Raw genomic sequence first — 13782 nt, 5'->3', positions numbered from 1 at the left:
CAGAGGTCCCAAGCACAGCCAGGTAGCTGTGACAATGTGAGCCGCTGTGGAGAATACCCTCTCGCTGGAGACAGAGGTCCCAAGCACAACCAGGTAGCTGTGACAATGTGAGCCGCTGTGGAGAATACCCTCTCGCTAGGGACAGAGGTCCCAAGCACAGCCAGGTAGCTGTGACAATGTGAGCCACTGTGGAGAATACCCTCTCGCTAGGGACAGAGCTCCCAAGCACAACCAGGTAGTTGTGACAATGTGAGCCGCTGTGGAGAATACCCTCTCACTAGGGACAGAGCTCCCAAGCACAACCAGGTAGCTGTGACAATGTGAGCCGCTGTGGAGAATACCCTCTCACTAGGGACAGAGGTCCCAAGCACAGCCAGGTAGCTGTGACAATGTGAGCCGCTGTGGAGAATACCCTCTCACTAGGGACAGAGCTCCCAAGCACAGCCAGGTAGCTGTGACAATGTGAGCCGCTGTGGAGAATACCCTCTCGCTATGGACAGAGGTCCCAAGCACAGCCAGGTAGTTGTGACAATGTGAGCCGCTGTGGAGAATACCCTCTCGCTGGGGACAGAGGTCCCAAGCACAACCAGGTAGCTGTGACAATGTGAGCCGCTGTGGAGAATACCCTCTCGCTAGGGACAGAGGTCCCAAGCACAACCAGGTAGCTGTGACAATGTGAGCCGCTGTGGAGAATACCCTCTCGCTGGGGACAGAGGTCCCAAGCACAACCAGGTAGCTGTGACAATGTGAGCCGCTGTGGAGAATACCCTCTCACTAGGGACAGAGGTCCCAAGCACAACCAAGTAGCTGTGACAATGTGAGCCGCTGTGGAGAATACCCTCTCACTAGGGACAGAGGTCCCAAGCACAACCAGGTAGCTGTGACAATGTGAGCCGCTGTGGAGAATACCCTCTCGCTGGGGACAGAGGTCCCAAGCACAACCAGGTAGCTGTGACAATGTGAGCCGCTGTGGAGAATACCCTCTCACTAGGGACAGAGCTCCCAAGCACAACCAGGTAGCTGTGACAATGTGAGCCGCTGTGGAGAATATCCTCTCACTAGGGACAGAAGTCCCAAGCACAACCAGGTAGCTGTGACAATGTGAGCCGCTGTGGAGAATACCCTCTCACTAGGGACAGAAGTCCCAAGCTCAACCAGGTAGCTGTGACAATGTGAGCCGCTGTGGAGAATACCCTCTCACTAGGGACAGAGCTCCCAAGCACAACCAGGTAGCTGTGACAATGTGAGCCGCTTTGGAGAATACCCTCTCGCTGGGGACAGAGCTCCCAAGCACAACCAGGTAGCTGTGACAATGTGAGCAGCTGTGGAGAATACCCTCTCGCTAGGGACAGGGGTCATGAGGGTATATTAACTCGTTGGTCTTCCACCATGGAAGTGGATCAGTATCCAAGGGAATACAGTCCACTTCCCTGTATGAGGTCACCTCCTCCTTGACCTTTGACTTGGTTCCCTGCTCCTGGGTCGTGAACAACTCCCCAAAAAGCTCAGCCATGGCAGACTTATTTTCTGGAGGAGAACGTCTGTCCTCTGCCGTCTCTGGAGAGGGGTTAGCTCCTGTGTTGTCTGTGGCTTGACCCTGCACAATTAAATAAGATGAAAATGAAGTGGCTTTAAAGTGTCTTTAAAAATATGATTTATTGTTAGAAATATATATCAGACACTATTATGACAATTACAATTATTACTGTATAATTAATTGTTAAATCACAAATTAATAAAATAATACATGTCACACGAACAAAATAAAAGCAATACCTGTTGTATATTGGTCACCATCTCTGCTGTGAGTTCAGTGTAGACTCTCAGACGAGCAGCAGCATCCAGGTGCTGCAGGGACTTGAACCGGGGGTCCGAAGAGGTGCTCTAGTATAAGAAGTCTTGGACACCAGGGTTAGCATATCTAGGCTCCAGGTTAACTCAAATAGCAGTCTTGACATCCCTTACTACGGATTCATCTTCATCAGATGCCACCATTGATTTCAGGATCATTGTTTTCATAGGCAGGACCATGGAAACTAATGAAATGCTCTCAGTGCAGATCAGTGTTGTGACTGTTTTGAGAGGTTTCCACACCTTGATAACTTCCTCTGCTAGTGTCATTTTCAGACAAACTCACAATATCGTTGACATTCTTCCTCACAGCTAGATCAGTCAGTGTAGAATACACCACAACATTCTGCTCAAGGTATCTCTCAACTATTTCATGGCTTGAATTGCATCTAGTAGGGACATCTTGAATTAGTTTGTGGTTTGGCAGCTCCAGCATCTCCTGTTTTGTCTTGGAAACATGTGCAGCAGTTGTGCTTTTATAAAAGAAGGATACCACCTTCCTGATCTTTGCGAGGAGGCGAGAGATTGGATTCACTGACATTGCTTTTTGAGATGCTAGATTGGTAACGTGAGCAAAGCATCCTATCTGTGGCCCCAATCCAGCTAGTGCAACTGCATTTACAATATATCCAGCGTTATCAGTGGTCACAGTAATCGTTACATTATCCCTCTCCAACTTCCACACTGCAACTACTTCCCTTAGCTCCTCCCCCAAGTTTACACTGGTGTGACTCCTGTCAAATGGACGTGTTTGAAGGACATGGCTTTTAATCTCCCACTCTGCCGTAATGGAATGAGCCGTTACAGTAAGGTAGTAGCTCTGTAGGTAGTAGCTCTGTAGGTAGTAGCTCTGTAGGTAGTAGCTCTGTAGCTCTAGACGTCCAACTGTCTGTTGTTAGAGCAACAGAACGCGTTTCTGACAACTCGCTCTCAAGTTGTTATTTTGTTTTTTTGTATAAGGCAGGAATTAACGTCTGGGCAAAATGTGTACGGGAAAGAATAGTGAGGCGCGGCTCGACCACTTTAAACATCTGCCGCTATGAATTTTACTGGTACGACGGTATCTGCGCTCTGTTCTCGCTGGAGTAAAATAACTAATGAGTGGAACTGCAGACAACTATAAATCATTTTTGAGATAGGGGGCAGCATTTTCACTTTTGGATGAATAGCGTGCCCAGAGTGAACTGCCTCCTACTCTGTCCCAGATGCTAATATATGCATATTATTATTAGTATTGGATAGAAAACACTCAGTTTCTAAAACTGTTTGAATGATGTCTGAGTATAACAGAACTCATATGGCAGGCAAAAATCAGAGAAAAATCCAACCAGGAAGTGGGAAATCTGAGGTTTGTAGTTTTTCAAAGCATGGCCTACCGAATTCACAGTGTCTATGGAGTAAAGTTGCACTTCCTACGGCTTCCACTAGATGTCAAACCGTCTTTAGAAACTTGTTTGAGAATTCTACTATAAAAGAGGGGCTCATGAGACCTGTTTGAGTCAGTGGTCTGGCAGACTGCCTTGGTCTCATGACACGCGGTCACAAGAGAGTTAGCTCTCGTTCCAGTGCTTTTCTTCAGACAGGAATTCTCCGGTTGGAACCTTATTGATGATTTATGTTAAAAACATGCTAAAGATTCCATACATCGTTTGACTTGTTTCTACGACCTGTAACAAACAGAACTTTGAGTTTTTGTTTGGACGAAGTGCTCGCACTTCATGAAGATGGATTTCTGGGCTGAACAAGCTAACAACAAGTGGCTATTTGGACATAAATGATGGACTTTATGGAACTTTATGGAACAAATGAAGATCATCAAAGGTAAGTGAATATTTAAGGTGTTATTTCTAACTTCTGTTGACTCCAAAATGGCAGATATTTCTCTGGCTGTTTTGGGCTCTGAGCGCCGTTCTCAGATTATGCTTTTTCCGTAAAGTTTTTTTGAAATCTGACACAGCGGTTGCATTAAGGAGAAGTCTATCTTTAATTCTGTGAATAACACTTGTATCTTTTATCAATGTTTATTATGAGTATTTCTGCAAAATCACTGGATGTTTTGGAATCAAAACATTACTGCACGTAACGCGCCAATGTAAACTGAGATGTTTGGATATAAATATGCATATTATCGAACAAAACATACATGTATTGTGTAACATCATGTCCTATGAGTGTCATCTGATGAAGATCATCAAAGGTTAGTGATTCATTTTATCTATATTTCTGCTTTTTGTGACTCCTATTGTCACGCCGTGACCTGAGTATTCTTTGTTTTCTTTATATATTTTGGTTAGGTCAGGGTGTGACATGGGTGATGTATGTGTTTTGTACTGTCTAGGGGTTTTGTAGGTTCATGGGGTAGTTTACCATCTAGGTGTTCATGTATGTCTATGGTTGCCTAGATTGGTTTTCAATTAGAGGCAGTTGTTTATCGTTGTCTCTGATTGGGAACCATATTTAGGCAGCCATCTTCTTTGGGTATTTCGTGGGTTATTGTCTATGTGATGTTGCATGTTAGCTCTCTGTTGCTATAGCGGTCACGGTCGTCTGGTTAGTTTGTTTTAGTGTATTTTGTGTTTTTTCCGTCTTTCATTAAAGCATGCATTCACACCACGCTGCGCTTTGGTCTCCTCAATACGACGATCGTGACTCCTATCTTTGGCTGGAAAAATGGCTGTGTTTTTTTTACTTGGCGGTGATCTAACATAATCATATGTTGTGCTTTCACTGTAAAGAATGTTTGAAATTGGACACGATGGGTAGATTAACAAGACGTTGATCTTTCATTTGCTGTATTGGACTTGTTCATGTGTGAAAGTTACATATTTCTAAAAAATATTTTTGAATTTCGTGCGCTGCCTTTTCAGAGGAATGTTGTCAAGGGGTTCCGCTAGTGGAAGGGGTTCCGTTAGTGGAACACCTGCCCTAGAAAGGATAAACAACATATTTTTCCCACGTTAATTTATACGCCATTGGATTATGCAATAATATTATTTTTACAATATACAGTTGAAGTCGGAAGTTTACATACACTTAGGTTGGAGTCATTAAAACTTGTTTTTCAACCACTCCACAAATTTCTTGTTAACAAACTATAGTTTTGGCTAGTCGGTTAGGACATCTACTTTGTGCATGATATAATACATTTTTCCAACAATTGTTTACATACAGATTATTTTACTTACAATTCACTGTATCACAATTCCAGTGGGTCAGAAGTTTCCATTCAGTAAGTTGACTTTATATATATATATATATATATATATATATATATATATATTTTCCCCCTAGCTATAATACAGTGCCTTGCGAAAGTATTCGGCCCCCTTGAACTTTGCGACCTTTTGCCACATTTCAGGCTTCAAACATAAAGATATAAAACTGTATTTTTTTGTGAAGAATCAACAACAAGTGGGACACAATCATGAAGTGGAACGACATTTATTGGATATTTCAAACTTTTTTAACAAATCAAAAACTGAAAAATTGGGCGTGCAAAATTATTCAGCCCCCTTAAGTTAATACTTTGTAGCGCCACCTTTTGCTGCGGTTACAGCTGTAAGTCGCTTGGGGTATGTCTCTATCAGTTTTGCACATCGAGAGACTGACATTTTTTCCCATTCCTCCTTGCAAAACAGCTCGAGCTCAGTGAGGTTGGATGGAGAGCATTTGTGAACAGCAGTTTTCAGTTCTTTCCACAGATTCTCGCTTGGATTCAGGTCTGGACTTTGACTTGGCCATTCTAACACCTGGATATATTTGTCCCACTTGTTGTTGATTCTTCACAAAAAAAATACAGTTTTATATCTTTATGTTTGAAGCCTGAAATATGGCAAAAGGTCGCAAAGTTCAAGGGGGCCGAATACTTTCGCAAGGCACTGTATATGATTCATGTATTGTTCGGTTCGCAGTGCGTACCGAACCGTGCACTGTGGACCCTGTACCGAACGGTTCAATATGAATACACATACCGTTTCACCCCTAGTTGGAATGTTTCTAATTAGGAGAGGGGTTAACAATGGGCAGTCCGTTTTAATTAGGGGCGGGTCTGCTATCAGACACACTGCACCTTCACAAAAAACATGGCAAAAGTGTAAATGTGCACTGTCCCTGTAATAAAATAAAATTAAAACTTAAACCTGCAGTAAATAGTAACACACAGCAACATAACCATTTAATCAACCAGAAAACATGAGCAAGATCTTTTCAACAGCCCTCTGTGTCTTTAAATGCTGGAGAGAGAGAGCGCGACAGAGATAGAGAGAGAGAGAGAGAGATGAAAAGGGAGGGTGAGAGCAATAAAATAATGAAAAGAGAGGCATACCAGGTGCTATAAACAGGGAGAAAAGAGGAGGAGAGCCGAGGGAGGCCCATATCAGTTTAACAGACAAACCACCCAGGAAGCAGGTTAATATACTAAGCTGAGGTCACATCCCAAACATCTTCACATGTGCTGGGCCAAAAACACATTTTACATTTCCTGCAGGGTGAACAGGGTGATCAAATTAAGATCCTACATCCTACAAAGATATAAACGCATGCAACAATTTCAAGGTACAGTTCATTTAAGGAAATCAGTCAATTTCAATAAATTCGTTAGGCCCTAATCTATAGATTTCAATTGACTGGGCAGGGGTGCAGCCATGGATGGGAGTTGGAGGGCATAGGCCCACCTACTTGGCAGCCAGGCCCACCCACTGGGGAGCCAGGCCCAGCCAATCAGAATTAGGTTTTGCCCACAAAAGGGCTTTTTTACAGACAGAAATTCTCCTCAGTTTCATCAGCTGTCCAGCTGGCTGGTCTCAGACGATCCCGCAGGTGGAGAAGCCAGATGTGGAGGTCCTGGGCTGGCGTGGTTAAACGTGTCTGTGGTTGTGAGGCCAGTTGGACGTACTGCCAAATTCTCTAAATCAACGTTGGAGGCAGCTTATGGTAGAGAAATGAACATTCAATTCTCTGGCAACAACTCTGGAGGCATTCCTGCTGTCAGCATGCAAATCGCATGCTCCCTCAAAACGTAAGACATCTGTGGCATTGTGTTGTGTGACAAAACTACACATTTTAAAGTGGCTTTTTATTGTCCCCAGCACAAGGTGCACCTGTGTAATGATCATGCTGTTTAATCAGCTTCTTGCCACACCTGTCTGGTGGATGAATTATCTTGGCGAAGGAGACATGCTCACTAACAGGGATGTAAACAAAATTGTGCCCAAAATCTGAGAGAAATAAGCTTTTTGTGAGTACAGAACATTTCCGGGATATTTTATTTCAGCTCATGAAACTTGGAACCAACACTTTACATGTTGCATAATTTTTTTTGATCAGTGTATATCAGAGTTCTGGAAATTATTATTTTCTGTCTAGTGCCTGGACCATTTAGAAATGCTCATCTCTGTAATATATATCAGAAACAACAGACTGTTAAATTATTTTACTAGCTAAGTCAGTTAGGAACAAATTCTTATTTTCAATGACAGCCTAGGGTTATCTGCCTTGTTCAGAACAACATATCTTTCTTTACCTTGTCGGCTCGGGAATTCGATCTTGCAACCTTTCAGTTACTAGTCCAACGCTCTAACCACTAGGCTATCTGCCGCCTCACTGTTCATGCTGTCTACCCTGAGCAGTCACAAAAACTGTCTGTTCTCGCCTTCACAGCAGGAAATAGACTTCCCAAGGACACCTGCAGCAATGGGAGCACACTCTGTAAATGTTATTAACAGTGCATTCGGAAAGTATTCATACACCTTGACTTTTTACACATGTTGTTACGTTACAGCCTTATTCATTACCCATAATGACAAAGCTAAAACTTTTAGCAAATTTATTAGAAATAAAAACGGAAAATATTACATTTACATACTCAGTACTTTGTTGAAGCACCTTTGGCAGCAATTACAGCCTTGATTCTTCTTGGGTATGACGCTACAAACTTGGCACACCTGTATTTGGAGGGTTTCTCCCATTCTTCTCTGCAGATCCTCTCAAGCTCTGTCAGGTTGGATGGGGAGTGTTGCTGCACAGCTAATTTTAGGTCTCCCCAGAGATGGGTTCAAGTCCAGGCTCTGGCTGGGCCACTCAAGGACATTCAAAGACTTGACCCGAAGTCACTCCTGCGTTGTCTTGGCTGTGTGTTTAGGGTCTATGTCTTGTTGGAAGGTAAACCAGTCTGACAAACTGAGCACTCTGGAGCAGGTTTTCATCAAGGATCTCTGCTCCGTTCATCATGCTTCACCATAGGGATGGTGCCAGGTTTCCGAAAGATGTGACGATTGCCATTCAGGCCAAAGAGTTCAATCTTGGTTTCATCAGACCAGAGAATATTGTTTTTAAGGTGCCTTTTGGCAAAGTCCAAGCAGGCTGTCATGTGCCTTTTACTGAGGAGTGGCTTCCTTCTGGCCATAAAGGCCTGATTGGTGGAATGCTGCAGAGATGGTTGTCCTTCTGGAAGGTTCTCCCATCTCCACAGAGGAACTCTAGAGCTCTGTCAGAGTTACCATCAGTCACCTCCCAGACCAAGGGCCTTCTCCCCCGATTGCTCAGTTTGGCCGGGTGGCCAGATCTAGGAAAAGTCTTCCAAAACCTTCCATTTATGATGGAGGCCACTGTGTTCTTGGGGACCTTCAATGCTGCAGAAATGTTTTTGTACCCTTCCCCAGATCTTTGCATCGACACAATATTGTCTCGGAGCTCTACAGACAATTCCTTTGACCTCGTGGCTTGATTTTTGTTCTGATATGCACTGTCAACTGTGGGACCTTATATAGACAGGTCTGTGCCTTTTGAAATCATATCCAATCAATTGAATTTACCACAGATGGACTCCAATCAAGTTGTAGAAACATCTCAAGGATGATCAATGGAAACAGGATGCACCTGAGCTCAATTTCGAGTCTCATAGCAAAGGGTCTGAATACTTATGTAAATAAATTATTTCAAAATGTGTATAAATTTGCAAAAAAAAAATCTAAAAACCTTTTTTGTCTTTGTTATTATGTGTTATTGTGTGTAGATTGCTGAGGATTATTATATATATATTTTTAATACGCCTGTAATGTAACAACACGTGGAAAAGTCAAAGGGGTCTGAATACTTTCCGAAGGCTCTGTATGTGGAGTATATCATTGTTTATCATGTTTTAAAATGAGCAAAATCAGAAAGTGTCATTTTCAGATATTCATATTTCTATGTTTTAATGTTGAATAAATTAATGTGAAGAAAAAAAATTCAGGATGAAGACATACACAATATAAGTAGTATAATGACACCAAGATGTTGTCTGTATCATGTACAGTTCATAGGTCATAGTTCATAGGGTCTTACAGGAGGCATGTAAATATCTAAAAAGGGGCTAAAATTGTCACTTTCATCATGATTTAAAAAAAAAATGGTTTGTGATACAAATGTAAAAAGTATGTTGATCGTCTTGCTTCCCATTTAAGTTTGTATGTGACAATTGCCAGAACAATCTGAGCTACCAAAAATATGTTCCATTGTGATTGTGGGGGGAGCATCCTTCCCAGAAAATGTACAGAGACCAGAGCGGTGTGGAAAATAATTGTCTGCTTCCTGATTCTTTTCTAATGTCCATCAAGCAGGTAGCTCTGTGATATTGCAGCTGGAGGATACATGAAGACTAGATCCAGAAGGAGCTGAAGGGAGATAAATTAATGGAACGGTGTCATTGACTTTTGTAGGATGGGTTGGTGTCTGAGTATCTGAGCATTGAATCGTTAGTGTGGTTGGTACTGTTGTCTAGCTTTAGAATTAACTTTGAGGTGAGGTAGAAGCAGAATAAGTGTTTAAAAAATATTTTTTAAAGTGTATAATTCATTGTAAAATTGTGTTGAAAGCCACTGCCAAGACCTCCCAATGGCAGGTCTACACAGTAAATGTTTCATGCTTTGCACCAGGTACAGACACCAGTAATGGTCCCAGGTTGAAAAAATCTGAATTATTCTTAATGATATATTATTTATATCCTCTAGCTTTGGAGCATTGAATAGAGACATCTCCCTAATGAACACCACCCATCCCTGCAGCAGATAAATGTAGTAAGATGTTCTCCACATCTTCTTTAGGCATCCACCAGTTGTTGATAAATCATTTTTATGAACTTGGCGCCGCAGTAGCATTGTATCGCTGACTCTGTTTGGATCAAAGAGTCTTGGATGTCATAATCTCTGGCAAACCCCTTCAAAAAGTAACCACTCCTTCAGTCCTGGTTCTGGTGACCCACAGGGTGTGCAGGCTTTTTTTCCCATCCCAGCACTAAAACCCCTTATTCAACGAATCAACTTGTCATCTAGCCAATGATTAGTTGTGCAGAAAGCTTGCCCTGAGCATAGTCCTGTACCCCTGATCCTGCGTGGTACAATCCCAACCGCAGAAGGCAGTGATGAGAGCCAGGACTGGACTATGCCATTGCAGACCGTGCCAGAGGGGGGACGGGGGTAGCAGCCTTTTGTGTATCTACAGCTCAGGTTGTGCAGATCTGTCACCAGCCCAGCACTGCACACATTGTGTGACACATTGTGTGACACATTGTGTGATGGGGGGAGGGGGGGTGGAGAAACGCTGGAGAAAAAACGCTGGAGAAAGAACGCTGGAGAAAGAACGCTGGAGAAAGAACGCTGGAGAAAGAACGCTGGAAAAAGAACGCAAGGTGTCACAGAGGACTGAGATGATCCTACAGTAGCTACCCAAAGCCACACTGAAGACCGGACTAAGAGTAACTAACCAGAGTGGCAATACCTCCAATGGACTTTCCCTTGCTATACATTGAGAATATAAAGGAAGGATTTGTCCTGCGCTGCTTGACGATGATAAGGAGAGCAGAGTGTGAGACTAACCGGCAGTGGGTTGAAGTGCTGGTCTACGAGGTGTGTGTATCCATAGTCGAAGAACGAGTATCTCAGGACCACGTCAATCCCATGCATCGCTGCCATACCCAGAGTGTTCAGCCACCTGAAACACACACACACACACACACACACACACACACACACACACACACACACACCCCAGTGGCGGTCAGTGGTGTTTATGATGAGGGAGTACCATTTTTATTTTTCATGAGCTTTGTCTTATTTCTATTACAGCATGTTGGATGACTGTCATTCTTATTCCATTCACCCAGTTCAATGTAACAGTGATAGGATTAGTCTACTACATGATACTCTAATGTTCCCTATACCCATCATGAGGTTGCTACAACCTAGCCTTACGTAACCTTACGTGCACACAGGTCGAGAGAAACATTTGAGATGACAGACAGTAACACATGGACAGACAGTAACACATGGACAGACAGTGACATTTTCAATATCGCCTTGCACACTCTTGACTGCATCTAGCTTATTTAGGGTGTAATCAATAGTCCAACAGTTGCAAATAAGAGTTCCTATTGGACAAATTCAGGTATTTTTATACCGGTTTCGTTTGTTCACGTTTAATTAAGAAACTTTTTCAACAGAATCAGCGGAATGAATACACCTCTGATCACGCATAAACACAGTTCACTTTAATAGCAGCCACGTTGTATTCCTTCTTGCATATATGCACTCTCTTCCTCACACCTTTTCCCTTTGCTTTTGAACTTCAATGAACAACACATCAGCTGTACGTGACCAGGCAAAAATGCTTTCAGTACTTGATTCATTCTCTGATCCTTTGATTGGGTGGACAATATGTCAGTTCATGCTGCAAGGAGGTCTGATATGTTGGAGGACAGCCTCTGGAAAATGTCATAATTACTATGTAAGTCTATGGAAGGGGGTGAGAATCAAGAGCCTCCTAGGTTTTGTATTGAAGTCAATGTACCAAGAGGAGGACGGACACTAGCTGTCCTCCAGCTACACCAAAACAGTGTGTTTTAATCAATTATTTGGTGACATGTGAATATATTTAGAATAGTTTTATCTAAAAATAATTACTTTTTCAATGTTTTACAATGTTTATTTTTATGAAATTCACTGGTTCTCCCCTTCCTCCTCTGAAGATGCCTCCACTGACACACACACAAACACACAAACATACAAACACACAAAAGTGAGAATAATGCCAGAGTGAGATGATACTTTGATTGATGTATAGAGTTTTTGATTGATTAATTTATAGATAGATTGATTGTACTTACAGAAAGCCAGCAGCGTAGGTATCAGAGAGGTTGTTGGTTCCTCCAGCCCACGCCGGACCCACTCCACCCAACCACACCTTCTTACCAGGAGCATGGCTATTCACTACCTGAGAGACACAGAGATAGTGAGAAGGAGAGAGAGAGAGAGAGAGAGAGAGAGAGAGAGAGAGAGAGAGAGAGAGAGAGAGAGAGAGAGAGAGAGAGAGAGAGAGAGAGAGAGAGAGAGAGAGAGAGAGAGAGAGAGGAAAGAGAGAGAGAGAGGAAAGAGAGAGAGAGAGGAAAGAGAGAAAGAGAGGAAAGAGAGAGAGAGAGGAAAGAGAGCGAGAGAGGAAAGAGAGCGAGAGAGGGGGAGATGGAGAAAAGAGAGAGAGAGTGATGGGGAGAAACAACAGAAAAACAGGGATGAGATCAAAGAAAGAGAGAGAAAAAAATTAGGAATGAGAATCTCCTTTGTTCAATGACAGCAACATGAGGTCAGAACATTTCATTTAGTAAAAAAAAAGAAATTGAATAGAACCTCTGAACTGAGCTGAACTGGACAGTCGATCTCATCCAACTAGTCCCATCCTGCTGGCCCGGAGCCAGATACAGCAGCTAACCCTGGTAAATGGATATCTGTCCCGAGGACCTGTTCTCTCTGCTCTAAACAGCTTCCAGAAAATATCTCTCTGCTCTAGCATGTCTGCAAACCATTACTACTGGCAGCAAATGGACACACACGCACACACACACACAAGCACGTACACCACAAGCCTGCTCACACACGTTTACATACATGCTCACACACATATAGCATATGCATACTCCATATAACATATACATACTCTATATAACATATACATACTCTATATAACATATACATACTCTATATAACATATACATACTCTATATAACATATACATACTCTATATAACATATACATACTCTATATAACATATACATACTCTATATAACATATACATACTCTATATAACATATACATATATACATACTCTATATAGCATATACATACTCTATATAACATATACATATATACATACTCTATATAACATATACATATATACATACTCTCTATAACATATACATACTCTATATAACATATACATACTCTATATAACATATACATACTCTATATAACATATACATACTCTATATAACATATACATACTCTATATAACATATACATACTCTATATAACATATACATACTCTATATAACATATACATACTCTATATAACATATACATATATGCATACTCCATATAACATATACATACTCTATATAACATATACATACTCTATATAACATATACATACTCTATATAACATATACATACTCTATATAACATATACATATATACATACTCTCTATAACATATACATACTCTATATAACATACACATATATACATACTCTATATAACATATACATACTCTATATAACATATACATATATACATACTCTATATAACATATACATACTCTATATAACATATACATACTCTATATAACATATACATACTCTATATAACATATACATACTCTATATAACATATACATACTCTATATAACATATACATACTCTATATAACATATACATACTCTATATAACATATACATACTCTATATAACATATACATACTCTATATAACATATACATATATACATACTTTATATAACATATACATACTCTATATAACATATACATATATACATACTCTATATAACATATACATACTCTATATAACATATACATACTCTATATAACATATACATACTCTATATAACATATACA

The 13782-nt window shown here is 41.2% G+C and overlaps 1 protein-coding gene across 1 annotated transcript in view; it reads right to left on the bottom strand.

Moving 5' to 3' along the window:
- Nucleotides 1-13782, bottom strand: part of LOC139375688 (inactive heparanase-2-like) — a 261838-nt gene that overhangs the window by 35715 nt on the left and 212341 nt on the right. Inside the window, exons 8-9 of the mRNA XM_071117496.1 lie at nucleotides 11990-12096; nucleotides 10704-10818 (exon numbers count right to left, since the gene is read on the bottom strand). Of these exons, the coding sequence (XP_070973597.1) occupies nucleotides 10704-10818; nucleotides 11990-12096 (222 nt within the window). The remainder of the gene's footprint in view (nucleotides 1-10703; nucleotides 10819-11989; nucleotides 12097-13782) is intronic.

This window comes from Oncorhynchus clarkii, chromosome 20 (assembly GCF_045791955.1).
Source record: "Oncorhynchus clarkii lewisi isolate Uvic-CL-2024 chromosome 20, UVic_Ocla_1.0, whole genome shotgun sequence".
Taxonomy (NCBI): domain Eukaryota; kingdom Metazoa; phylum Chordata; class Actinopteri; order Salmoniformes; family Salmonidae; genus Oncorhynchus; species Oncorhynchus clarkii.
This window is presented reverse-complemented; position numbering and strand designations above follow the sequence as displayed.